The sequence below is a fragment of the Poecilia reticulata genome, linkage group LG13 (assembly GCF_000633615.1).
Source record: "Poecilia reticulata strain Guanapo linkage group LG13, Guppy_female_1.0+MT, whole genome shotgun sequence".
Classification (NCBI taxonomy): Eukaryota; Metazoa; Chordata; class Actinopteri; order Cyprinodontiformes; family Poeciliidae; genus Poecilia; species Poecilia reticulata.
In genome coordinates this window covers 9,653,160-9,678,116 of record NC_024343.1, presented here as the reverse complement: position 1 = coordinate 9,678,116, position 24,957 = coordinate 9,653,160, and the positions used below count along the sequence as shown (strand labels likewise).

The following is a 24,957-nucleotide window of genomic DNA, read 5'->3' as shown; positions in this document are numbered from 1 at the left end:
TATTACGAGATTGAAAATGCAAAAGTCTTCAAACCCATTGAATGTTTTGTCACATCACAACTACAGAGGCAAGGGCTTCACCATCAGAATGTAGGGCATAATGGTAAAAAGGAAGCAAAAGAATAGTTTTCTATATATGTATTTTTTTATTAAATATCTGAGAAGTGCGGCATGCATTTCTACTCATCTTACTGGACTCAGTACTTTGTTGAGCAACCTGCCATTGCCACTATAGCTGTATGTGTCTGTCAGCTTTGTGCATCAATGAACTGAGATTGTTGCCTCTCTTTGCATCATAGCTAAAGCTCAGTTAGCAAGAACAACATCTGCGAACCAACCAGTCTGCATTAGGTTTAGCTTTGGATTTGAAGTGGGTCGTTCTAAAACTTTAATATACTTTGATCTGAATTATCCCATTGCAGCTCCTGGTGGCATATTTAGAGATGTTGTCATGCTGGAAGGCAATCCCTTTTCTTCATCTCAGGTCTTCTGTAGGTTTTCTTCTAGTGCATGATAACACTTTGCTTGGCCCTGGGTTGGTTGATGGAAATGAATGGTTGTAACATACGATGTGAAAAACATCAATGGGGTGTGAATACTTTTTCAAAGTACCACAGATGATGTTGATAGGAAAAAAAATATCGACCCCAACTATTTGTATTAGATTATAATGTCCGACATTCCGATTTGGCGACACTCACAACTAATTAACCCAAATTCTTTCCTCTGTCCAGACCCCACCAACGCTGAGCCAGCCATCTTGGACGGCTTTGACCACAAAGAGGTGAAGATTAATCATCGAGTGGAGCTGCCTTGTAAGGCCTCAGGCTTCCCCACACCCAAATACCGCTGGCTGAAGGACAACAGCCCCTTGGAGCCAGACAGTCGCTTTCGCCAGACCATCTCAGGGTTGCTCATAGAGAATGCACAGCCCAGTGACTCAGGAACGTACGTATGTGAAGTTTGGAACAGCTATGGCAACGCAGAGGTCATGGGACGCCTGTATATTAAGCGTAAGTCTTATCAAAGAAAACTGCCTTTATTGACAACCTTTAACTGTTTAATTTTACTATCAAAGTGATGGATAACAACTTTTCTGCAACAGTAATTCTGTTTTCTTCATCCGCAGAGCCCTTGAAGGCAATGGTCAGTCCTCGAAAAGTGAAAGGCAGCGTGGGCAGCAAGGTGTCTCTGTCCTGTAGCGTGAGCGGTTCCGATGAATACGAGCTGTCTTGGTATCGCAATGGAGAGATCATCTACCCTGGAAACAATGTTCGCTTCACAGGGCTTAACCGGGAGAACATAATCATCGAGGGAATGACGAAAAGTGATGGCGGAGCTTATCAGTGCTTCGCCAGGAAGGGCAAAATGTCGGCGCAAGACTTCGTACAGGTTATCCTCGAAGGTAAAATGCCCCTTTAATCTAAGAACTCATGTGTGCAAACGAATTAGCAGCTGCTCTATGCATAATCAATGAGTTGGATATTAACTTGGAGTTTATGCAGCAGTGACTCCAAGCCACTACAAGTACGATCACGCTAGATTTAACACTAACGCAGACAGAAGCACATGCACGTGAATGCTCATGATCAACCTTGGCGCCGTTGCTTAGGCAACTGTGCTCTGTGGTTGGGGCGGCATAAGAAGTAGATATTGATAATCTATAATCACATGGAACAAACCTGGATTATCAGAGAGAAACTGCAGGCAGGCAGAGAGAATTCAAAAGGCAACTACACTGAATGTGTGAGAGAAAAACTCCTGGACTCAAGAAGATAGCTGCAGCTAAATCCACAATAAATTTGTGCTCTCAGACTTACTTATAAAGTTTATTGAAGTTCATTGGATATAATCAGTCCACCCTGAAAAGAAAACAGGAGCTCAGAGAAATGATCTAGAATTTATATTCACTGCTGACCAGAAGTGCACATGCGTAAAGTTATTAAATAAGCTTTTTATATCCTATGTGGATACACTTTAAAATACAGTCAAATATGTATACATCCATGCTACACCTTTATTAATTTATATTTTGGTTCAATTTTACAATATTTCCAACGTTGTATTTCTATCCTATTTTCAGAAGAAAGATTTTCTGACATTTTTCAAGCAAAAATACTGACAGTGGAGATAGTAAAGATGATCTGACAAACCAGGTTGCTGCTGATTGCTTCTGATCTAGTTGAATTGTTAAACAATAACTGTACTCTGTCAGAAGGGGAATTTGCTAAAATAATAATTAAAAAAAAGTTGTGTTAAATAAATGAAATTATCTTAAAATTAAACTAAACAGTTTTGGTCTCTGAGTGTCTAAGTTTTACACTTATGCGGTTTAAGGATGCAGGAGGATTTAGAAACAAGTCAAAATATACTGCCCCATCTGGAGACAAGCCAAAAAGACAGATGCCAAACGCAACGCTGTGATTGACTGACCTTCTGTTTCATTCTCACTGTGCTCTTTTCTGCCTCATCCCTCAACGCAGACGGGACCCCAAAAATCTTATCCTCTTTCAGCGAGAAGGTGGTGAACCCTAACGAACCCCTGTTCCTAGTCTGCAATGTGAAGGGAACGCCGCCTCCCAGGTGCAGCTGGTCGCTGGATGATGACCCCGTCATCAAAGATGCCCATCACCACCTGGGCCATTATGAGACCCACGAGGGCCACGTGGTCAGCCAGCTCAACGTGACCCACACTCAGGTGCCGGACGGCGGGTTGTATCGGTGCACGTGCAGCAACTCGGCCGGGGTCGTGTACCACCAGGCTCGAATAAACGTAAGAGGTGCTTGTCAAATCAGCTCCTCCAAGAACAACAATACACAAACTGTGTGTCTCTTTGTGTGTGTCTGCAGTGTCGGAACAAATGCTGTTGTCTAGAATATGAACTGTAGTTTATTTCCTTTTAATTTTTTGGGATGTTCTCTAATTCCCTATGCACTTGTCTGAAGGTTTCTTTGAGTTTGTTTTGCAGTCATTTTATTTGCTTTATTAAGTCTTATTACGTAGTGTTCCCTTTAAGTCTTCACTCAATAGCCTTAGTTTGCCTCTTTCTGTTTCTTTCAGTCTTGAATAGTATATAATATTACTGTCTCTTTGAATTATTACAGTTTGATCACAGCTGCGTTCATAAGTTAACGTAATTATCTGGGTTTTTAGCTGATAAATTTATCTGAATGTGGTTTGTAAGTAGCCAGAAGACAAATTTATTTCCTCTGTCTGAGTACATTCATCTGCAGTGTGGTTGTGAGTACAAGTGACTATTCATGTGTGTCTGTGTCTGCATGTATTTACTCAAGCAGCCAGCCCAGCTTTTCTCTAACAGATGTTAAAGAGATTACTCTGTTTCCATTTTAATAGATACAGGATGAGACTCTGAATGCTTCACATTTTATTAGACGCTTAGTGTATTACAGAGCGAGTGTTATTTAAATGTTACGTTTCCTTCAGATAGTTAGCGTACTTTAATCTGCTTGTCTTTTCACCGCCTCTATGCATAGTTACACTTAGAGCTTGTGCAACAGAAGCTTAAAACAGCAGATTTGCTGTATATTTGGTGGCAGGTAGCAAAACTGAAGCTACACAGAAATGATCCCGTGGTATGTAAAAGTATTTTCCCGCCTACAGATTTAGGTACACAGCTAAATGTTTCTCATCAAACACGTTTTTGCATAAGACCAAACCAACCTGAGTAAATCTTTGACTGTGAAGGAGTTTTGGCCAACTCTTTTTTTGAAGAATTGCTTTGATTCAATCCAGCTGGAAGGTTTTCAAGCCTCTTTGTGGTCATGTCACAGTTAGACCTTTCCTGGTATGTGCATGAATTTAAATGGTAGACGGAAGAATTGATGGCTTTATCAATAAGGGCAAGTCGTTCAGATCGTGAAGCAGAAAATCTCAGGTTATGTTTCTACCTACATGTTTGATGATGTCCGTTTTTTTTTTTAAATGCTGTGTTAGTTTTACACCAAATATACCAGGATGCTCACCTTTAGAATATTTCACATTTTACTCATCAGTCTAAAACGTGTCTTCATCAGGGTGAGTTTTGGGATGTCTTAGTGGTTTTTATGGTTAGCCATGGTTTTGGTCTCGCACCATTCTTTTTGTTCAATCATGAACTCAACTCAGGCAGGTGAGGCATCCCCATGACTTAGATGTTGGTGAAGAGTCGTTAATGTGCTCTAGGAGTCATTTTGGCTTGTTAATAATGTCTTTCACTGCGGATCATTGGACCATTAGAAAAATCTTTGTAACACGTTCCAGACTGACTGATGTAAAGGCCTTTTTTCCTCGTCTGGTCTCAATTTTCTTTAGGTTTCGTCTCATGAATGTTCAGCCTACTTCATGTTTCCAGTCAGGTTCTCATTTTTCAGGGCTAGGATGAAACAAGCCATGGTGTGGAATTGAGTAGAAAAATATGATTAATCACAGTTAATTCATGATGTGTCAAAGGGACATGTTGGTAATGGTAGCCTTTTTTTGTTCGAATGAATAAACCATTTGAAAAACTGAATTTTGTATTTAATCGGATTGTTTTTGTCTGATATTAGATTCTTTTGATGATTTGAGACATGTGTGACAAAACTGTAAGTAGGACAATTACTTGTTCCCAGTATACGTAGTTATTTTACTAAATAAAACAACAAGGTTGAGCCAATTTAGCAGCTAGTTGGACGTGATGTTAATACTCCAGTCTCTTTCAGTATTTTTGAACTGAGAACCAATTCTCACTCTCTGTCCGTTTGTAGGCCGAGCAAGCATCCGCTCAATGAAAAACATCACGGCGATTGCAGGACGGGACGCCTTTGTTCACTGCCGTGTGATTGGCTACCCTTACTACTCCATAAAGTGGTACAAAAACTCCGTTTTGCTCCCGTTCAATCACCGACAGCGAGCTTTTGAGAATAATGGTACCTTGAAGTTGAGCAACGTGCAACAGGTGGATGCTGGGGAGTACAACTGCAAGGTGATGGTTCAGCCCAACAAGATGGAAAACCAAAGTGTCCATGTTCGGGTTAGAGGTGAGTCTTTCACCGGTGAAAAGGTTTGCTCAGTTTCATGCTAATGTAGGACGCTTCAGTGTGATGCTTCTATTGAAGCAAACATTTTTAATTCTGCTATCGTATCTTGAATTGCTAACCTCACCTGAAAAAGATAACATTCAAATTTTTCAAACCCCTTTACTTAATCTGACGATTCTTATACATTTATTAAGTGGACACTAAACTTAAAATATAGCATATTTTAGAAAGCAATTCTGTTTTAAAATGTATTATTTCACATGTGTGCATTAAAGCACTGGTGAGCTTCTAAAATGTTTTATTTTTAATTAAAATACAATTAATTTAGTGTAAGGCAAACTATTTCCCGCTTTTTTACTGTCTCCTGCCGAGTGCTTTTATTTTATCATCCAAATTGTTTTTTCGTTTTGAACCATATTGTTGTCATTAAACGGTGGTGGAGGGTCCTACAACATGACCAGAAACAAAATAGTTTGTTTTTGGCCTGCGTTGGTAATGACAGCCTGATCACTCAGCACAACATTTTGTTAACCCCACTGTATTCCCAACAATTTGAATAAATTGTTAAGGCAGGTGTGATATTATCATGTGTTTCCATCAAGTTCACTTGCTTTATTCAATAGAGCTTTATTTATGACGAGCACGTGTCATCGCTCTCTAACCTTTCTACTCCCAAAAGCAGAGGCAATAAACAGACATCATCGAATTTGTAAATTAAAATCTACGGGGAGAAATTCCCAGGGGAAGAAGTTGACTTTATCGGGCGAGTCAAGTCGCTGTATCAATGCATATAAAGCTGTATGATTCATTCATGATATCACTGGGCTGAATGACTGATCTCCTCTGAGATCTTACAACTGTAATAGGTAATACTAAAAAGGGCTTCCCCATTATGCCTCCATTAAGGTGCCTTGTTGTCGCTATAAAACACTTTCCCGTGGAGCAAAGAAAACCGGGGCAAAAAGAGACTGATAGCATAGGAGAGCGTGATGATATAAAGCAAGCCTTCCCAGTGGTGCTGTAGCGAGCAAGTGCATTTGTTAATTTACTCTGCTCATGCTTAAAATGCGGAAGTGTTTTGGGGGAATCCCTGGAGTCCATTATCTCCACTTTGTTTTGAATTAAATAAGCTGCTAAAGTGCAGCGTATTTCAGTGCTGTTTGAACTCGCTTGGACAGACTAGCTGATGACTTGCGCGCGATGGTCGGAGATTTCCCAGTGAATACAGAGCAAGCAATTTGAATACATTATTATCCTATGACTGTGTGATTCTGCAGCCAGACTCAGTTTCCTGACCCGCTCAGCAGTGGAGTCATCTTAGGAATCAGCCTCTACTTTACAAGACTCGTTCCAGTATACGCACTGGAATGAGACCATTATGTTTTACATCTACGTTAGACTCAATTACTGCATGATGAATGAACAAACAAAACGTATGTATAAACCACTTGAGTTTTTTAATCTTTAAAGCTTAATGGGGAGAAATTATATTAAAAAAAAAACATAGATCAACAGTTTCTTTATAAAAAAGACGCACCATTGTGATGGATTTTAGAAAATCTGTAGTGAAATTATCGAAAAAAGTGTCCAACACATCTGGTGTTTTCATTTTCCTCTTGTCTGCAGTCCCTCCATACATCCAGCCCTTTGAGTTCCAGCGCTTCACCATCGGTCAGCGCGTGTTCATACCTTGCGTGGTCATGTCGGGCGACCGGCCGTTGGATATCACCTGGCAGAAAGACGGACGGCCGATCCCCGCCAGCTTGGGTGTGACGGTCGACAACATCGACTTCACCAGCTCACTGCGAATAAACGACCTGACCCCCGACCACAACGGCAACTACACCTGCATCGCCCGAAATGAGGCCGCCGTCGTGGAGCATCAGAGTCAGCTTATTGTTCGAGGTAAGAAAGCAAACTAACTTTACCCTTGATGTGACCCTCAGCTGCATGCCTGCAGGCTTTCACTAGAGATTCACCAATGAGACTTGTGTAGTCCATTACTGACCTCCAGTTTTTGTAGAGTTAACATTCTGCTGTCAATTGTAGACGATTAAAAAAATGTTTTTTCCTAAGAGTGGTAGTTATTTTATATTAGAAGTGTAAGTTGTGTCACATTGCTTTCTTAGTAGGTTTAAAGCTCAAAAGTATTTAAAAGAGTTGTTTTCTACCACAAAACATTCCTATTGTTTACTAAGTCTTTCTCGCTTTTCCTGACTAAACTCCAAACATGCAAAAGTTATTGGATGTCTATCATATTTTCTATGAATTTCAAGTTCAATAATATACTAGCAAGCACCCAACTTGCCATACATTTTCAAAGAAAGTAGTTCTCTTTCAAACATGTTTCTTCTTCTCTTTGACTTAATTTTTAGATACTTCTGTAATTCTAAAAAAACAAAAAATATTATAAGTTTGAGTTTCTGACCAGTCATTGATCAAATCTGTGCAAACAAAAGTAGCATGTATCTGTGCATTTCTTTGGTTTCCCCAGTGAAAGTCTCTTTTTGGAACAAATATTTAAAAAATACACTGTCCCTGTGTTAAAGACATCAAATGTGTGGTGCATAATAATAAACTGCTCTCCGTTTGTGTTTGTGTCTGCGCGTAGTGCCACCTCAGTTTGTGGTTCAGCCTGAGAACCAAGACGGGATCTACGGGAAAACTGTGACCCTTAACTGCTCTGCTGAAGGCTATCCACCACCCACTATTGTTTGGGAACACTCCAAAGGTACATTAAGCACAGATGATTTGAGGGTTCGCAGAGTCTCCACCTTAATCAAGAGAAAATCAGGGAGAGGCGCAGGCTGACTGAACAGATGGAGTGGGAAACAGCAGGGCAGCAGGTGCGTTCAGCCACTTGAGCAGTGCAGATGAAGAGGGGGCCCAGATGTTTGCTTCATCATTCATATAACCTGGGATGAAAGAAGGACAACAACAGAGCAGAGTGACTTTGAATAAGTGTGTGTGTGCGTGTGTGTGTGTGAGTGTGTGCCGGCCAGCTTCAATGATCAAAGGAATAAAAGAATCAGATGTGTTTTTCTGTCTTTGATGGGGTCTGTCTGTGAATTCATGAGAGGCAGGCGTTGGGTCTTGCTAACTCTGGATCACAGTGAACAGATGGAGCTGACTGACTTGAGTTATTAGTACAATAATTTGTAGTATTTAAAATAAGATCTGTAGGAAATTATTACAATGTTAATTTTTAATTTTTTAATTTTTTGCTTTAGTTGTGTTCTTTGGAATGTCTATCATATTTTCTGAAGATTCAATAGTTCAATAAGATATTAGCAAACACCCAACTTAACATATATTTTCATTATACATTGTACACCAAAATGAAAGTTGTAACTTGGTTTGTATTCCTATATGGGCAGATGAACATAGCAGCAATGCAAATACAGGACTGTGAGAAATCTTTTTCCCTTATAAATTTATTCCATATTTCTTCTAAAATGCTTTAGATCTTCAAAGGAGAGAAAATTATCCTGAGTAAATAAGCAAAGCCTTTGTCAAATAGATACATTTTGGGGAAATAATCCATCTAAACTAGCCTGCCCTTATGTGAATATGTACTTATCTTATGTTCTGAATTAAACGTAATTAACAATAATGTTGGTTAACTTTCAATAATCACACAGTAGGATCAAGAAATAAATGGAAGACGTTGAATAGAGCGTAACATTTAACCTTATTTAGCCATTTTTTAAAATTTGACAGCAAAAATATGATTATTTAGCAGCACACAAAGTTTTATCCCCAAATTGATTAAAAGACAACAACAACAGAAGACTTGTCCATCCAGTCGTACATGTTCAAGCCAGACCATTTTACCACAATATGAATAAATATGTCTTGACGGCAAGATCTCAACATATTTAGTGAGTTATCTAACGCCAGCGTTAAGAACATCACTAAATGAATTTGGAGCAACAATACCAAGGTATTTATGTAATAATACTATTGAAAACAGGCGGTGCGGTTTTGTCTTCAAGGAGCTGAAAGCGAACTCACAGTGCTTACATAAGCAGAAGGCACGATGCTATGAAAACGATGGCCAGGACAAAATATCCACACACAAGGAATTCATGTCTGAAAGAAAGTTTGTTGTCATTTCAGTGTTACTTGCTGCTTACCGCTTTGTTGTGTCCATTGTTTCCATAGACAGAAAGAACTGACCCCTCAGTCGGATAAAGATTTTGAGCAACTCCGTCTTAATACCGGCGGAAGTTGCTGAAGCACTTATCGCTGAAGTGCTTCTCTCAAACAAAGAGGACTTTCCTCCTTGATGTGGCTACATTTCCAAGAAAAAAAATATTTAACCAGGCACTTTGAAGAGGTTCTGATGTTGTGAGTGTGAGAAATTGTGTGGTAATGCAGCCAACAACATTTTGACTTTGGCCGTTTTGGACTTAGACCAGGAAGTCATTGTAAGACATAAAAATGGCAGATTTGCAAAACTGGTAAGCGAAAGTCCTTGATCACATTTGTAAGTCTTGCAGCAAATACTGTGATGTAAATAGAAAACACTGAACTGATTGAACAATTTTACCCAATCAGAATATAAATACATCTATGCAGCAGCAGAAGAGACTAAATTCAACATTTCCGCACTCCTGGAGACTCCAAGTACACGACAAATGTTTTTTGTTGGCTAAAAAAAGTGGATTTTGATATGATATTTTGGAAGAATATCATAAGAGAGAACCTGAAGGCATCACTTCATGAACTTCAGCTCAGATGCATTCAGGTTATGACAGTGATCAAAGCAATTGAACAGGAATTCAACCTCTGGAAAATGGAGGTTTTGGGGTGGCCTAGTCAACGTCTGAAGAGAATATGTGACCTTAGATTGTGTGTTCCTGCTCAGAAAATCATTGATGTTGCTGAATTACAGCCACTTTTCTTTGGGCCAGAAATCCCTCCACACAGAAGACACATCGGTAGTTTTTGCAATCGCTTGATTGCAGCTGTTGCTACCAAACACGGCACAACCAGTTATTATGTGGTTTGGATTCCCCTAATAATTTGAATCATTATTTGAAAATGGCCTTCTTATTTTAGTTTGTCTGATGATGTAAAACTTTTAAATGTAACATGACATCTGTAAGACATGTTCTATGTACGGTATGAGCTACACAAATCTGCTTTTTCTAAAAAAAAAACATGTCTTTTTTTTTTTTTGCCTAATCTTCTTGCATCAGGTGCCGGCGTCCCCCAGTTTCAGCCCATCCTTCTGAACAGCGGCTCTCGAATCCAGCTGCTGAGCAACGGCTCGCTGCTTATCAAACACGTTCTGGAGGACGACAGCGGCTTCTACCTGTGTAAGGTCAGCAACGATGTCGGGGCTGATGTCAGCAAGTCCATGTACCTCACCGTCAAAAGTAAGAACTGGTGTTTAATGCCGAGCTGGGGTTTCTCTGTGTTTGTTTGTTTCATGAAACCTGCGATAATCATCACACCTCAATTTGTCAAAATTAGATTATGTGACATAGTTTGAGTAAGCCTTGTTAAACTGTGTTGGAGTTCATAGATCATTGGATAACAACAAGGATGGACAAACTAATTCTGCTCCACTACTTTGGACTGTAAGGGGTAGACTTGGGAATTAAGATTCAAAATAGTAGTTTAACTGATTGAAGTTCATCTTTTACTCAGGATCGTGAAGAAAGGGGTTTTACAGCCTCTCTTTTTCCTTTCATAATAAAGAAATGATTTTAATTCAGAACCAGCTTCGGCACCAGAACACCATGGTGGGAGACGAAAAGAGTGCCCAAAGCCCTATTTTTTTTTTAGCCTAATTTTAGGATTGTTTGGACACTTTGAAGGAATAACGAGCTTTATGTTGATTAAAGGTCAAATCTGAGGCGTTTGTGTGTTTTGCAATTGTTATCAATGAGTACAAAGGTTAAGACAAATATTTTAAATGCTCAGAATTAATGGGATTCTGATGGAATGTAGTGAAAATAAACTTGATAGTGATCATCACTTTTAAGCATATTAGTAGAAAAAGAAAAAAAAATCTAAGACTCAAATTCAGGGTTTTGAAAAATTGTCAGTTTAACAACGACAAGCGCAGCAATTCTTTCTTCAGTAGTTTATGTGGTAAAAATCACAGACTCTGCTAAGCATCAGTGTGTCCCCCCCAGTCCTCCCTGCAGCGCCAGGAGTGGCTCCACATTTTCATGGCGCTTAGATGTGAGGAGAGCTTATTTCACTTACAGTCATCAAACTGGAGTATGAGCCTCCCTGCTGATGGGCAGTCCTGCCTCTGTTTTATCTTCCTCTCTGTCTCCTTCTCCCCTCGTCCCTCTGATGTATGGAAACGTGTACGTTTTACTAATCATCACCACAATAGAGGAGATTTTATCTGTTTGAAAAAGGGGGTTTCGATCTGACCCGGTGCATGGCCACTCTGAAAGAAGGGAATGTGTTTGGAACTTTCCTCGTGGGTAAATCTGCGTTTTTATATCAGCGATATCCGTTGACATGCCGTAGATGCTTATGTGTCACTGTGATTATGTCTCCCAGCGTTCAAGGCTGGGAAGCTGTCAGCACTGCAGAAGCCCACTCAGAAACAAACACACTGTGTTTTCATAGGTCAGTTTTCTGACTGTGGCATCCAGTTGCTATGCAGCAAGCTGACCTATGGCTGTGCTAACCTCACTTATCTACGTTCTACCACACACAGAGAAAGAAAATCCTGGTAGAAGCTGCTGTGGACTCGACTTGTAGCTGCATACTGAGCTTAAATTATACACACAAAATGGATGGAAGGTCATAAAGACCTGCAACTGAAAATTCAAGCTTATTAAATGAGTATACTTTATATGTTTAACACTGGGATTACAAAAAGCAGCTGTAATGTCACATAGCCCTGATATTCTTGGCACATGGTTGGTTTTTATAGACCAACCTGATGTGCTTTTCTGTCAGTAGCAGAAAAGCACATCAGTTTTTTCATGAGTTTATTGATACTGGTGTTGTTTGCCTCCTGCTGGTGTATGCACATGTAGTTTACACACATGTAAGGAGGACGGATAGGACGGCATGTTTTTCTCACTCTGCTCCAGAGCCATGAAACGGTATCTCTGCTGAGAAAATGTGTCTATCTCTGCGTTTGTGTAGGTTTATTTGTTATGAGGGGCAACATAAAGTGCTCCCAGTTTTTTTTTTTTTGTATTCCAACAGTGTTGTAATCTCTGAACAAAAGCTTTAGCAGGGATCTTCAGTTACATTTTTATGGTAAACTCAAATAACTTTTTCTTACAACAAGGCCTCAGAATATATATGCTCACATATTCTCAGCATTAAGTAAGATTTAATAAATAAAAATAAGCATTGAAATAAAAGGTTTTTGACTAAAATTTTAAATATTAGATACAATATGATTAAGTAGAAAAACTGCTTGAAGCTAAAACTTCTCTGATCTTAGTGTTGTTTACGTGATCTATGCATCATTAAACATTAAACAAGATTTAAGTGCAATTTGCTGCAGCTGCTTGCTTCAATTATTATGCTGTTTTTGGTGTTTTTGGATAAGTTAAGCTGCATATTGTACAATTACAGTAACATTGACTGCATTTATTTAGACTCTTTATGGTTCCTTTTAAAAACCATTCGATTTAAACAAATCTTTTTTTAATAAACTTTTGTCTTCCTATTTTATTAAATTCTGTTGCTTGCTCATATGGTGGTGATGCGACGTCACATTTACTATGTTTACAGACGCAAAGCTAAAATTGTCCTTTAATCACACATAAAAGTACATTATCAAATTTCATCAAATGTTGCAATTTGTGCCCCACATTTAGACCTGAATCATATATATATTTTTTGCAATATTATGTTTTTTATGAGTTGGTTTAGCTCAGATTCAGCCCTATTTTCTTGCTACCCTGAGATAATACTCCATGTTTCTAACGCTGCTGTTATTGGTGTCTGTAGTCATTACATGCTGGCTCAGCCACACTCTTTTCACTCATCAGCAGATCACATTTCACATTTCAATTCCCAAAATGTACTTAAGTATTCAAGACGCTTTCAATAAAGGAGTACTTACTCACATGAGCGGTTTGAAAAGTGGAGACCATTACTGTACTCTTTTTTTTATTTTTTATTTTTCATGTGTGTCCTATCCAACAGTGTAGCACTCAGAATAGAGTGCCAGGGAGAAACCCGACACATTTACTTTTACAACTGGAGCATTACAACACAGACCTATTCAGCTCTGGAAGAAATTAAGAGATCACTTAAAATGATCAGTTTCTCTGAGTTTACTCTTTATAGATAAATGTTTGAGTAAAATGAACATTGTTCTTTTATTCTATGAACTACTGACAACATGTCTCCGAAATTCCAAACAAAAATGCAAAAATGTATTTGCAGAAAATGAGGAATGGCCAAAATAGCAAAAAGAAAAAAAAGGATGCTTTCAAATAATGCAAAGAAAAAAAGTTTGTATTCATTTAGAAACAACAATACTAATGTTTTAACTCAGGAAAAGATCAGAAATTAATATTTGGTGGAACAACCATGAGGATTAATTTCTTTCCACTTTTTTATATATGTGTGTTTATTTCAAGTGCAATTTGCAGAGATGGCCAAAACTGAAAAGATAAAGAGGGGAAATAAGAATAGAAGAGAGAGAGAGAAGGATAAAGAGAAGGTGAGAAAGCATAGAAGTCTGCTTCTACTCCTGCAGAAAGAGAGGAAAGAACAAATAGCTGTGAAATTGCAGGGACAAAACAACATATGAATATGTAACATAAACAACAGCGCTAAACAGCCCATGGTGCTATTTAATACAAGATGTATTCCTGCTGATACTATCATGTCTACAGCTCAAGGTTTTTTTCTGTTTTCACTTTTAAATAAACATTACTTGCATGGACATATTTTAGTCTTTATACTTACTGAGGGTGTTTTTTTATTATTATTGAGGATATTGGTGTATCCATGCATGGTGCAATCTGTGCATTCTGGCCCCATGCAGTGTGTGCAGTTGTGAATGCCAGCATGAGACGACTGAACTCTTGAGTGCATTTCTGCCTCATTTAAATCAGTCAATACCTCAATTAGAAGCTGCCATGGGGCTCAAGGGAAAAGTAGTCTGCATGTTTCTCTGCTTTATTTGCACTCTGTCTTTCTCTGTTTGTACACTGCCATCTGGTACAGAAATATTCAAAAGGTAAAACAGCAGTTTTAAAGTTTCTGTTTAAGGGTGATATTCATATCTAAAAGAAAATTTTGGATTGCTGAATTAGCACATTTTGAATAATTGCAGCATTTTTCAAAGTGAGTAAGTACTTTGCTGTAAATGTCCTTCTTTAAACTGTAATCTGATATAGATATTCATTGCTAACTGAAGTTGTTTAAGGTCATATACTTGATTCTTTATTGTAAGTATTACTACAATTATCTGTTGGAATAATTAAGAAAAAAAACATCAATGTGATTTTTTTCCAAAAATAATTAAACATTTTCTGCCACGAGGTCTGTGAGGAGTCAAGTTCAGCATTGGTAAATTAGTGAAAATTATGTCCTTCATACTTTCACAACCGAATGTGTGAAGTGGAAAAAAAAGACAGTTTGAGAAACAGAAATTATTGTTATAGTTATCAATTCCAACCATTTTTCCAGTGTACTACAGTCAATCAGCCACACGTTTATTTGTACATGATGTTTCAGCAACAAAGTGCTTTGCATCATAAAAACACAAGAATACAAAGTCATTTCTTTGTCTGGTTTATGAAAAATGACTGCATAGTTTCTTTAGGCCAGTGAAACACTTTCTAATTTGTGACTATTGCCTTATTTTTCTCATACTTACAGGAAGGTGAAGAGGTTTGTGTAATTTTTATTAACGTTTTTACATCTAATTTAGCTGTTGAATCCATTTTTATTGGAAGACAAAAAGTGGAAGAAACCATGTGTAAAACTGATCAAACTACTATAACAGCCAATTGTGAAAACAAAATCCGAAGTGAAACATTGACTTGCTTCAGAGATCTATAGAATTAATTATGTTGTAAAATTGATGGTTTTGCGGACAATTGAGGTTTTTTGGTGTTAAATAAATGTTTCAAGCGTCATTCTTCTGTTGTGCTACATAAAAAATTGCAATGTCTCACACTGTGAGGTGACTGTGCGGTCAAAGGAGATGAACACCCAAACTCATCCCCAATTTCTGTTCCGGCCTGATCCCTCCATATCTCTCTGCACCTCCCTCTCATTTTTACCTCCTCTGCTTTCCCTTTTTTTTCCTTGTCTTCCTACTCACACGCCTTTCTCTTCCCATCTTGCTTTTTTATTATCAGAGCCCTGTATTACTGCTACATTTTAAGAAATACACATCAACGGAGCAATTACAAACCATGAAAAAGAATACATTTAGCCTGGGGCAAAGTGAGTGCTGCCTGGTAGATGCAGGGAGATTAGATGAGAAGATGAAAAAGCCTCACCTTAGCGTGAGGCACTGGAGCACAACTAAGATCAGTAAAGATCAGATAACGTGTTATATTTGATTCATCCACACTTGCACAAGCATATTGATACAAGGTCAAAGAGAGACTGAAATGTCTCTTATTGCACTGATAAATTAATATAGTCACACTGTAGTGTAGGCAGCAAAACACCGAAAACTTTCATTGGTGCTATTTTTAAAATGGCTCAAATGAGCAAAAATGTCTTCACTGATGCTAACTCACGTTGTCGAGGTCTAAGATTTGGATGGGGAAATAAGTTCCCATTAAGGAGCAATAACATTAGAGAAGGGGCAGAGGAAACCACAGTTATAGGACTCACTTAAAATTCATAGTTGCTATGCAAAATAAATCAACAGCTTTCTCGGCGGGGGCAGTGAGTAAGGCAATGATGGTGTGGGGATCGAGGGAGAGGGCGGGGCTGGATCGGAATAAGAAATGAGGTTTAAACATAGGCAGTCCCAAGTCTGACACACAAAACAAAAACCCACACTAACATACAAGCACCTCACGTGTAAATATAAACATGAAAGCAGCACAACTCTTTGATTTTGTTCTTTTTCTGCTTCTAGCCTGGAAAGGTAGCGTGTGGAAACAAAGGCAAACATGTTCAGCGGATCTGTGTGATTGTTTGTGTGGGTGGATGTTGTGCGTAGGATGTGTGTGCTTGTGTGTGTGTGCAACATGTGCTTCCAAATTGTTGGTCTGAGTTTATCATACAAAGTAGAGACCAACTGTTGCATTTTACTGTTATCAATAACTTCTTCGTGTGCAGGCATCTGTCCATCCATTGTGATCAAATCTAGTCAACATTGTGCGGTGCTCGCATGTTTTCCGCCTCAATGAAGTTGTTTTTCTTCAAGGACACTATTCTTCTTTGAGAGTCCAAAAACATATTTGTTAGATTAACTGCAAACTCTAAGCTACACTTGTATGTCTCAAGACTAATTCCAACAATGAGGTTTTTCCTCATTGTTGGAATGGTGACCCGTTGGTGTAGCACCGACTAGTCGTTGAGAAATGAACCTGCTCTGCTTCAACCCTGGAAGTTTTACCAATTGAGTAGATGCTGTGTTTGGCATGTTACATTAATTTAATCATTCAAAGAGAGCTGATCTAAATTAGTATAAAACAAGACATGGCTTCAAAATCCTATTAATAAAACTAGATCTATTTTCTCACTGACATACATGAAGGATGGAGGACAAAGATTGGAAAAATAAAACAAATACAAATAAAAAGTGAGACAAAAACATGTTTGGAAATTAAAAAATGGTGGCTTCACCATTTGAAATGCTACATGAAATTATTGAATATAGAATTTCAAAGAAGATTCAAGGAAAAAAAAAAAGTAGAAATTTATAGAAAGAACCAAAGTGTTGGCAGTATAGCCGATAACTTTAGCTCTTCAGTCCCATGTTTTTTCTCAAATTAAAGAGTGAAGAACATCCCAATTTTGAATAACAGAACTAGACCTTTAATTGATTAAACACAACCAATGGTTTATGGACATTGCCAAGAACCCCTAAAGGCAACATTAAAGCTGCCAAATGGCCCTTTTCCATTAGTAGCTAGCAGCACCGCTTGAGCCGACTTAGAAGTATCTCTACACCCATCAGGGTTTTCCAGTACAAATGAGTGACAGCTCTAGTGGGTGGGGTCATCGTATAGTTAGGTCATTCCAGGGAATGAAAAGTTGTGCAACATAATATAAAAAAAACAAACAAAAAAAACCACTGCAAAACAACAATGGGGGACATGGTATGTTAACATACTGTTCAGTCTGACATTGTCCTTAAATCTCCAAATACATTAATTCTCTGTTGAGTTTTTACAAATGGTGGGTTGGATTGTTGTAGAGTTGCTCTTATGATGCAACCAGCGACTTCACCCCTTTGCCAATCAGTGACTGTCAATCTTCAGATGCTGTGTTTTCAACCTGATTTTGCACACTTACAGCCCCCAAAAAGTAGGTCTTTTTTGGGAGCAATGTATGCTGGGACAATGTAACCATTACTATTGGAAAACCCATATAAAGCTAATTTCTCCATTAAAATGAACAGTTTAAAAAGAAAAACCAACACTTTACAGTGTCTAATTAGAGTTGAATTTAGATAATACAATTATTTTTGTGGAGGAAAAAAAACTAGCACTAGCTTTTGCTAGTCTGGTAAAATGCTAATGCTAGCTTAAGTCATCCAACTTTCTTATTTTGTGTGAACTACAGTCATTAAGAAAATCTACTAAGATTAACATTATTGTACAGCATAATTTTCACCACTCAATCATTCCTCATTTCCTCCGGTGAAAGTGGTTCAGTGAAGTCTTATCAGGCTGTTGCCAAGTCCAAAATGGCTGCTGGAGAAAAACAATGAGGCTCCTTCTGCCTCCTTCTTAACACAACAAACTGCCAAATGGAGTCAGTGATTAGCTGAAGCTACCCAGCTTCAGTCCAAACATCACAAACCTTAATATATGTGAATTAAAGAACTAACCTAGTATCTTTTTTGTTTGTAATTGTGTGATAAAATACAATCTTTAAAATATTAGAGGTCTTTTGAAACTGTGTTTACTGTAGCATCACTAAAATAATCTGCAGCATTTATTTGGCCAAATGAAGGCAAACAAATTCAGAATACATTTTTTTAAATAATTTTTTGAAAGTGTCTAACCTTACTAACACTTCACTGCAGCTCATGTATAGAGTCAAAATAAATGCAGTTTGATCCATGAAACTCCTGTACAGCATGCGTCTTCGACAGTGTGAGCATGTCTCTACTTCTGTTTATTTTTATTTATTCATTTTTTTTATTTGCATGCATTCTTTCTTTATCATTGCATACAGATGCACAGCACAGAGCAGCCCAGGAAGTCTTTGTTTGTCACTGTGTGTTTCTGAATGCGAACATATCTGCTTGTCTCGGTGCGTGCATGTCTGTGTTTGTGCTTGTGAGAGACAACGACACGGCCAGCGGACTAGTCTGCTGTGTACGAATAATCAAAGTGGTCTCTCTCATCATTAAATCATGGCTGTCCTGGTGGGAGCCTAAGGAGGGAGATAGAGGGAGTGAGTGAGGGATCATAGTTAACGCTGCAGGGGTACATGCTCTCTCCCTCTTCTCCATCGTGTACCGAGGCTGAGATGTGTCATGAGCACAAGTCTTTTCTGCTCCCTTTGCTCGCCCACTTAGCTCCCCCAGACACAGCCGCTCACACACACACACACACACACACACACACACACACACACACACACACACACACACTTGCTCGTGCATATGCACACATAGTGAAACACTCCTGCTCGCTGATATGTTATTCAGGAGTGTACAGACATTTACACTGACTCAGACACACAAACTGCATCTTTTCTAGGAAGCAAAGACCTCTAACCAGTGCTGCACAAGGATCTGCCACATGTAGCTGACATTACTGCTCTGTTCAGTGACACGGTGTTCCCTACATTATGCTGGCTCCCCAGATACCATAAACATTAAATGATCATAATAATAACAAGTTATACCAATCATGTGTCAGGCTGTCTTTTAAAGGTGAACAATGGGTTTGGCTGGAGCCTTTATATTTTTTATTTTTGATGAGCCATGATTTTTCATTACGTGTAACTTGGCAAAGGAATACACAGTTTTCCTAAGCTAAGAAGACCCTAAATCAAATTGATCAAATCTTAGCAGTATTGTAGGTAATTTCACCTAAATTTTCTTACAAATATTTCAGGATTTTTTTTTTTTAATTGCATTGAGCTTGATCTGAAAACAAAAAAACATCCTGCAAATTCTCAATAACTGAGATGTTCTTTTTTGGGGGGGAAAATCTCAGTCTTGAAAAACCGAATTACTTCTCTTAGCACAAACACCAAATGAGTTTCATACATTTTCTGTGCAGAAGCTTTTGCACGTCACAAAAACAAAAACAAAAAAATATTGTTTGTGTCGTAACCAACGACGTGCAACTGTTCCATGAAACTCCTGTACAGCATGTGTCTTCGACAGTGTGAAGGAACTCCGCCTGTGTGTAATGTATTCAATAAAGGACAAATCCAGCTGCTCTGTGAAGGCTTCATTAGCAAGCAGGGAAATTATGAAGACAAAGGAAAACACCAGAGAAGTGAAGAATAATGTTGTGGAGAAGTTTGCAGGAGAGATAGGCTTATTGTCTGAGAAACAGATTAATATGGTAACTCTGGAGGAACTGCAGAGATCCACAGCTCAGGTGGGAGAATATTTTGACTGGGCAACTTATTAGTCATGCGCTCAACTAATCTGAGCTTTATTTAAGACAAGGAAGAAGATTTGTAAGGAGCTTAGCATTAAGCATGTGAGAGACGCAGCAACCGTGGGGGGAGCAAGGTGGTCCGGTCAAAAACAGGACAATCTGACACAATGCAAAATGTTGTGTGGCTAAAAAACAAAACAAAGACAAACCTGCACATCACTCTGAAAACACCCTTCACAACATAAAACATAGTGGTGGCAGTATCATGCTCCGGGGATCATTTTCTTCAGCAGAGACAGGAAAACTGATTCCACTTAGATGGAAGACAGATGGAGCTCATTACAAGATAATGCTGGAAGAAAAGCTGTGTTGTGGTGGCAGAAGACTTGAGACTGAGATGGAGATTCGTCTTCCAACAGGAAAACTATCCTAAACACACAGTCAGATAAAGGATAATTACTGTATGTCAGAATGACCTAGTCAAAGTACTTGGATATTGCTGTTGGTAGATGCTCCTCGTCCAAGCTTGAGCTTCTCTGTAATGCAGAATTTGTAAAAAATAAATAAATGAAATAGTTTATATGTGCAAAGCTGGAAGAGATGCAGCAAACACTTACAGATTAGCGGAGCAAAATGTTCTAAAGCGAACTGGTGCAGAAATGCAAGCAAGAATCGAATCTTTCCTCTTAATGATTCACTGCAAGGAGCTGGATCTTAAAAATAGTTGTGATATTCAAAGTAAATTACGACCAGTGACAGACATATTACTAATGCATGTGCTGCTGTAAGTCAAACTTGTCATAATGAAAAAAAAGAGAAAGTATCTTAATGGATCAAATGTTTTGAATGCTATATTGTTTTACATATTCTTTGTGAACAGATGGACGTCTGAGTGATCACATTTTTTAGCTATGATTTGACAAGAGAAGATATGGCAAGATGAAGAAAGTAAATCTTTTATGTTCATCAATCTCCACAAGGACATAAAACACAAATCCAATTCAGTAATTTAATATTTAACAAAACTGAAAGCATCATCCAACAGTCTCAGTGTTATGATCAGAAGTCAGCTTCAAAAAGAAAAGAAAAAGATGAAATAAGAAGTATGCATGTGTTTCAGTGTTTAGTGATTTCAAACTGAAGGAAGGTGAAACGTTCACAGCATAGAATCATGTCACTGATCGACACACATGCACACACACGCGCACACACACGCTCACACGCTGACTGGATCTGCTGCTAATGAGCTCGGTGTGTGGTTACGGCGTAGAGCCAGACTGGCTCCACTCTCAGACTGATGGGAGTTCACACAGGAGACGAATCTTTTTTCCCCATCCCTCTGCCTCATCTTCAGAAAAGCAGCGTGTTATCGTTTGCTGTCGTTATCAAAGCAGTCGCAGGTTCACCTTAAGGGCTCCTTTTCAATCTCTCAGCATTGGGGGAGACAGGCAGACTCAAACATGACTTCATGACAGTCCCTGGAGTGTTTTAATGGTTGTCACGATTATCTCAGAAAAAGTGAAGCCATGTTTGTTTGTTTTTTCCTGCACTAAGCAAGATGTAAATGTTAAGCGTTTCATACAGATTTATCTCTTTTTTTTAATCTATTTATTTTGAGTAGTTAGTCAGTTATGTGATTCGCCGCTTCTTTCTAATTTTATCTCATCACCTTCTGCTCCCCAGTACCAGCCATGATCACCTCCTACCCGAACACCACTCTGGCCACACAAGGCGAAGAGAAGAAGATGAGCTGCATCGCTCACGGGGAGAAACCCATCATGGTGCGCTGGGAGAAAGAGGAGCGAATCATCAACCCCGAGACCAGCCGATATGTGGTTACTGTCAAAGAGGTGGCTGACGAAGTCATCTCCACACTGGTGGTGAGCAACCAGTGTGACTGTGAATCTAACTGAATGTGAGGGGAGTGACGTCGCTCTCAGAGGAAAAGAAGAAGAGTTGGGGAAAAAAAAAACCTCTGCACTGTGAAAAAGTATTTGACCTCCCACAGAGTTCATCTCATGTTGCTTTTTTTTTTTGTCACACTCAAAAGTTTTAAATCTTTCAGCAAATTTTAATGTTAGACTAAGACTTGTAGATGCAAAAAAAAAAAGTCTTCAAATGATAATTTCTTTAATTAAGGGGACAAAATGTGAAAAGATAGAAACCTGTAATCGGGTGTGAGTGCAATGTGTAATTGTTTTTTTCAGTTCAACACATATTTGTTTAGAAAATATTAGTTTTAATTCTCCTTTTAAGCTTTGAAATGAGGATTTTTACTTCATTCCAGGACAAAAGTGCAGGGGAAAAATCACACCCGATTCAGTGACTAGAATAGTTTATATTTGGAAGTGGTAGTTGAACTGTACCTTTTTGAAAGTCCAGCTGAGTGTGCTGCATATTTCTGTAGATCATGCCAACTGTTCGTGAGGACTCAGGGTTCTTCTCCTGTCATGCCATCAACTCCTTCGGCGAGGACAGAGGCATCATACAGCTGACAGTGCAAGGTAAGATTTTGACTCCTTTAAGCTCATGAAGGTCATCTTTAGGAGATGTAGAATAAAACCTTAAAGTAGAAAGGATTTCTTTTATCATTTCTTATTAAAGTTTAAATCGTACATAGTGGAATTTATGTGATCTCACTGGTAATATAATGGATTAAATTCATTAGATTTGTCTTTCTTCTGTGCCTGTCTGCTTGCAGATATCTGCTTTCTGTTTCTCTCTAAGCGTACTGCTGTGTTTAAATTTCCTCAGAACCTCCTGATCCTCCAGAGGTGGAGATCCGGGAGGTGAAAGATCGAACCATAGCTCTCCGCTGGACCATGGGGTTTGATGGCAACAGTCCTATTACAGGATATGATATTGAGTGCAAGAACAAATCAGGTACAAACAGAAAAAAAAGGAGATCAAAAAGAAAACTGCACTAAAGTTAACTGTATGTTCACAATTTCCCATTTTGTTTCTTCCAGCTTCTTGGTTATCAGCCCAGGTAACCAAAGATGTGTCACCGCAGCTTAACCAAGCCACTATTATAGACCTCCATCCTTCCTCCACCTACAACATACGCATGGTTGCCAAGAATATTATTGGCAACAGCAACCCCAGCAACGAACTCACCATCACCACTGATGAAGCAGGTTAGTTAGCGCTGACTAGATATCACATGTATATGGCTGCCAACGCTGACGTTTCTGAAAACCGGAGATAATCAACTACACAAACCAAGCAAAACAAAAAAAGAAAATAATCAAAATATGTAATTTATTACACTAATAACAGCATAGCTGTTGAGCCTATAATTCCATAAAAATGAGACAAATACTCATTCACTACTGCTTTTAGTTAGTCCGGTAAGTGTTCACTTATCCTCAATTGCTTATAATGGTTCCTCCTGGGCATTACAGCTTGCTGCAATGGCGCATTTGGTCTAATTAATAACTGAACTGAAGTTATGAAGAGCTTGTATTATCATTTTTGTCTCATTATTTAAGTGGTAAATCAAAGATGTTGGAATTAAAAAAAAATAAAAAAATCTTTGCTGATCTGTGGTGAAAGCTTTAATGTTCATCACAGAGTGAGACTGTGAACGGAGCGATTCTTAGCTCAAGAGCACCATCTAGTGGGGAAACTGCGTTTTTGTTGTCTTTCCTATTTTCAGTGTGGAGTTGTGGTAATGGTAAATAATGTACGTCATTCACAGCTCCGGACGGCCCTCCACAAGATGTCACTCTGGAGCCCACGTCCCCACAGAGCATCAAAGTGTCTTGGAAGGTGTGCTCATAAATTCATGTCTCATCTTGTCAGCTAGGGTTTGGCTCGTAATGGTTATATTTGGATATTTTCACTATGTGAGCATGACAGAACATACAAAGTATTTTTTTTATTGCAAGAGTCAGCATATTAAAAATATTTTCAACTATCTGACAATGAAAACAGGTGGGATTTAAAAAGAAAACATGATCAGATGTGATGCTCACCTGTCTGTGCTTCCTCACCCCGTGCCATCCACACCCACAGCCTCCCCAGAAGCATCTGCAGAACGGTGTGATTCGCGGCTACCAGGTGGGCTACAGGGAGTACAGTCCCGGTGGGAGTCACCAGTTCACTATCATCGGCGTGGATTCGACAGGAGACACCACAGAGAGCATCGTGTTGGACAACCTGAAGAAGTTCACTCAGTACAGTGTGGTGGTCCAGGCTGCAAACAGAGCTGGAACAGGACCGTCTTCACAGCAGGTGGTAACCAAGACCCTGGAGGATGGTGAGCTGGGGTTGAGGAGGGTCCTAACAATGTTATTATTCCTGGGGAAAATATTCATGCTCTTTAAGCATTTTCACATCTTGCCACACGGCCACTAAAAGATGCATTTCTTTAGGATTTTAGTTTATTGCTCAAGAGAAAGTTGATTTTTTTTTTCTTTTTTTTGGTGCCATGGAAAGAAAAGGACAAATAAAATCTAATACAGCTATCACATAAACTCCTAAAAACTAACTTAATGTGAATGTGAGAAAATCAAAATGTTTCTAAGACACTGTAGACACTGTTTTTTTTTAAACCTAATGTAAGAAATCTCAACTCATTCATGACTATTACATGCATAGATTGTTGTGTAAGGACTCCATCTACTGGACACGTTTTGAACAGAAGCGCAGCTTTCACAATCTTAGTTTTCTGTCTCTGCTGCTCTCCTGTCTCACATGTCAAAGTGTTATTAGTTTTACATAAAGTATTGCTGCCTGTTTGCCGCATCGAATCCAAACCAAGTGAGGAATATATGCCAAATATATCAAATCAGAGATATAAATCATAAATTGAGGCTGAGCTTTTGAAATAAATTGCAACAAAAACACCGTAAACTAAAAAGATATGTTCTCTTAAATTGTGTAGAAACTTGCAGTTTACCAACAATAAGGGGATTATTTTGAATTATAATGCGGTAGTAAACTGTTGGTTAGAAAGAGAGTAGCTGACTGTGTGAATTTTTTTATTTATTTTTATTTTGTTTTATCTGATCAAATGCAAGCAGCAGTTTGGATATATTGGCTTATTTAATGAGTCCCCATTGAATCAAATAACTAAGATCTATGAATTATTCAGAACCAAGATGACTAAATCTGATTTTTTTTCCCCCAACTATTGTTAACAACTCCTTGTCTTAGATGCCTGTTGTAAAAAAAAAAATTCACATTTATAACATCAACTCCTTTGTAGTTATTTATG

At 38.6% G+C, this 24,957-nt stretch overlaps 1 protein-coding gene across 4 annotated transcripts in view; it reads left to right on the top strand.

Moving 5' to 3' along the window:
- dscamb (Down syndrome cell adhesion molecule b) overlaps window positions 1–24,957 on the top strand; it is a 123,349-nt gene that overhangs the window by 80,148 nt on the left and 18,244 nt on the right. For all 4 annotated transcript variants that reach the window (XM_008425292.2, XM_008425293.2, XM_008425290.2 and 1 more), the window contains exons 5-17: window positions 735–1,013; window positions 1,130–1,405; window positions 2,484–2,780; window positions 4,747–5,019; window positions 6,646–6,924; window positions 7,631–7,750; window positions 10,224–10,403; window positions 21,420–21,616; window positions 22,144–22,240; window positions 22,491–22,619; window positions 22,706–22,873; window positions 23,437–23,507; window positions 23,754–23,997. In XM_008425292.2, coding sequence (XP_008423514.1) covers window positions 735–1,013; window positions 1,130–1,405; window positions 2,484–2,780; window positions 4,747–5,019; window positions 6,646–6,924; window positions 7,631–7,750; window positions 10,224–10,403; window positions 21,420–21,616; window positions 22,144–22,240; window positions 22,491–22,619; window positions 22,706–22,873; window positions 23,437–23,507; window positions 23,754–23,997 — 2,610 coding nt within the window. The remainder of the gene's footprint in view (window positions 1–734; window positions 1,014–1,129; window positions 1,406–2,483; window positions 2,781–4,746; window positions 5,020–6,645; window positions 6,925–7,630; window positions 7,751–10,223; window positions 10,404–21,419; window positions 21,617–22,143; window positions 22,241–22,490; window positions 22,620–22,705; window positions 22,874–23,436; window positions 23,508–23,753; window positions 23,998–24,957) is intronic.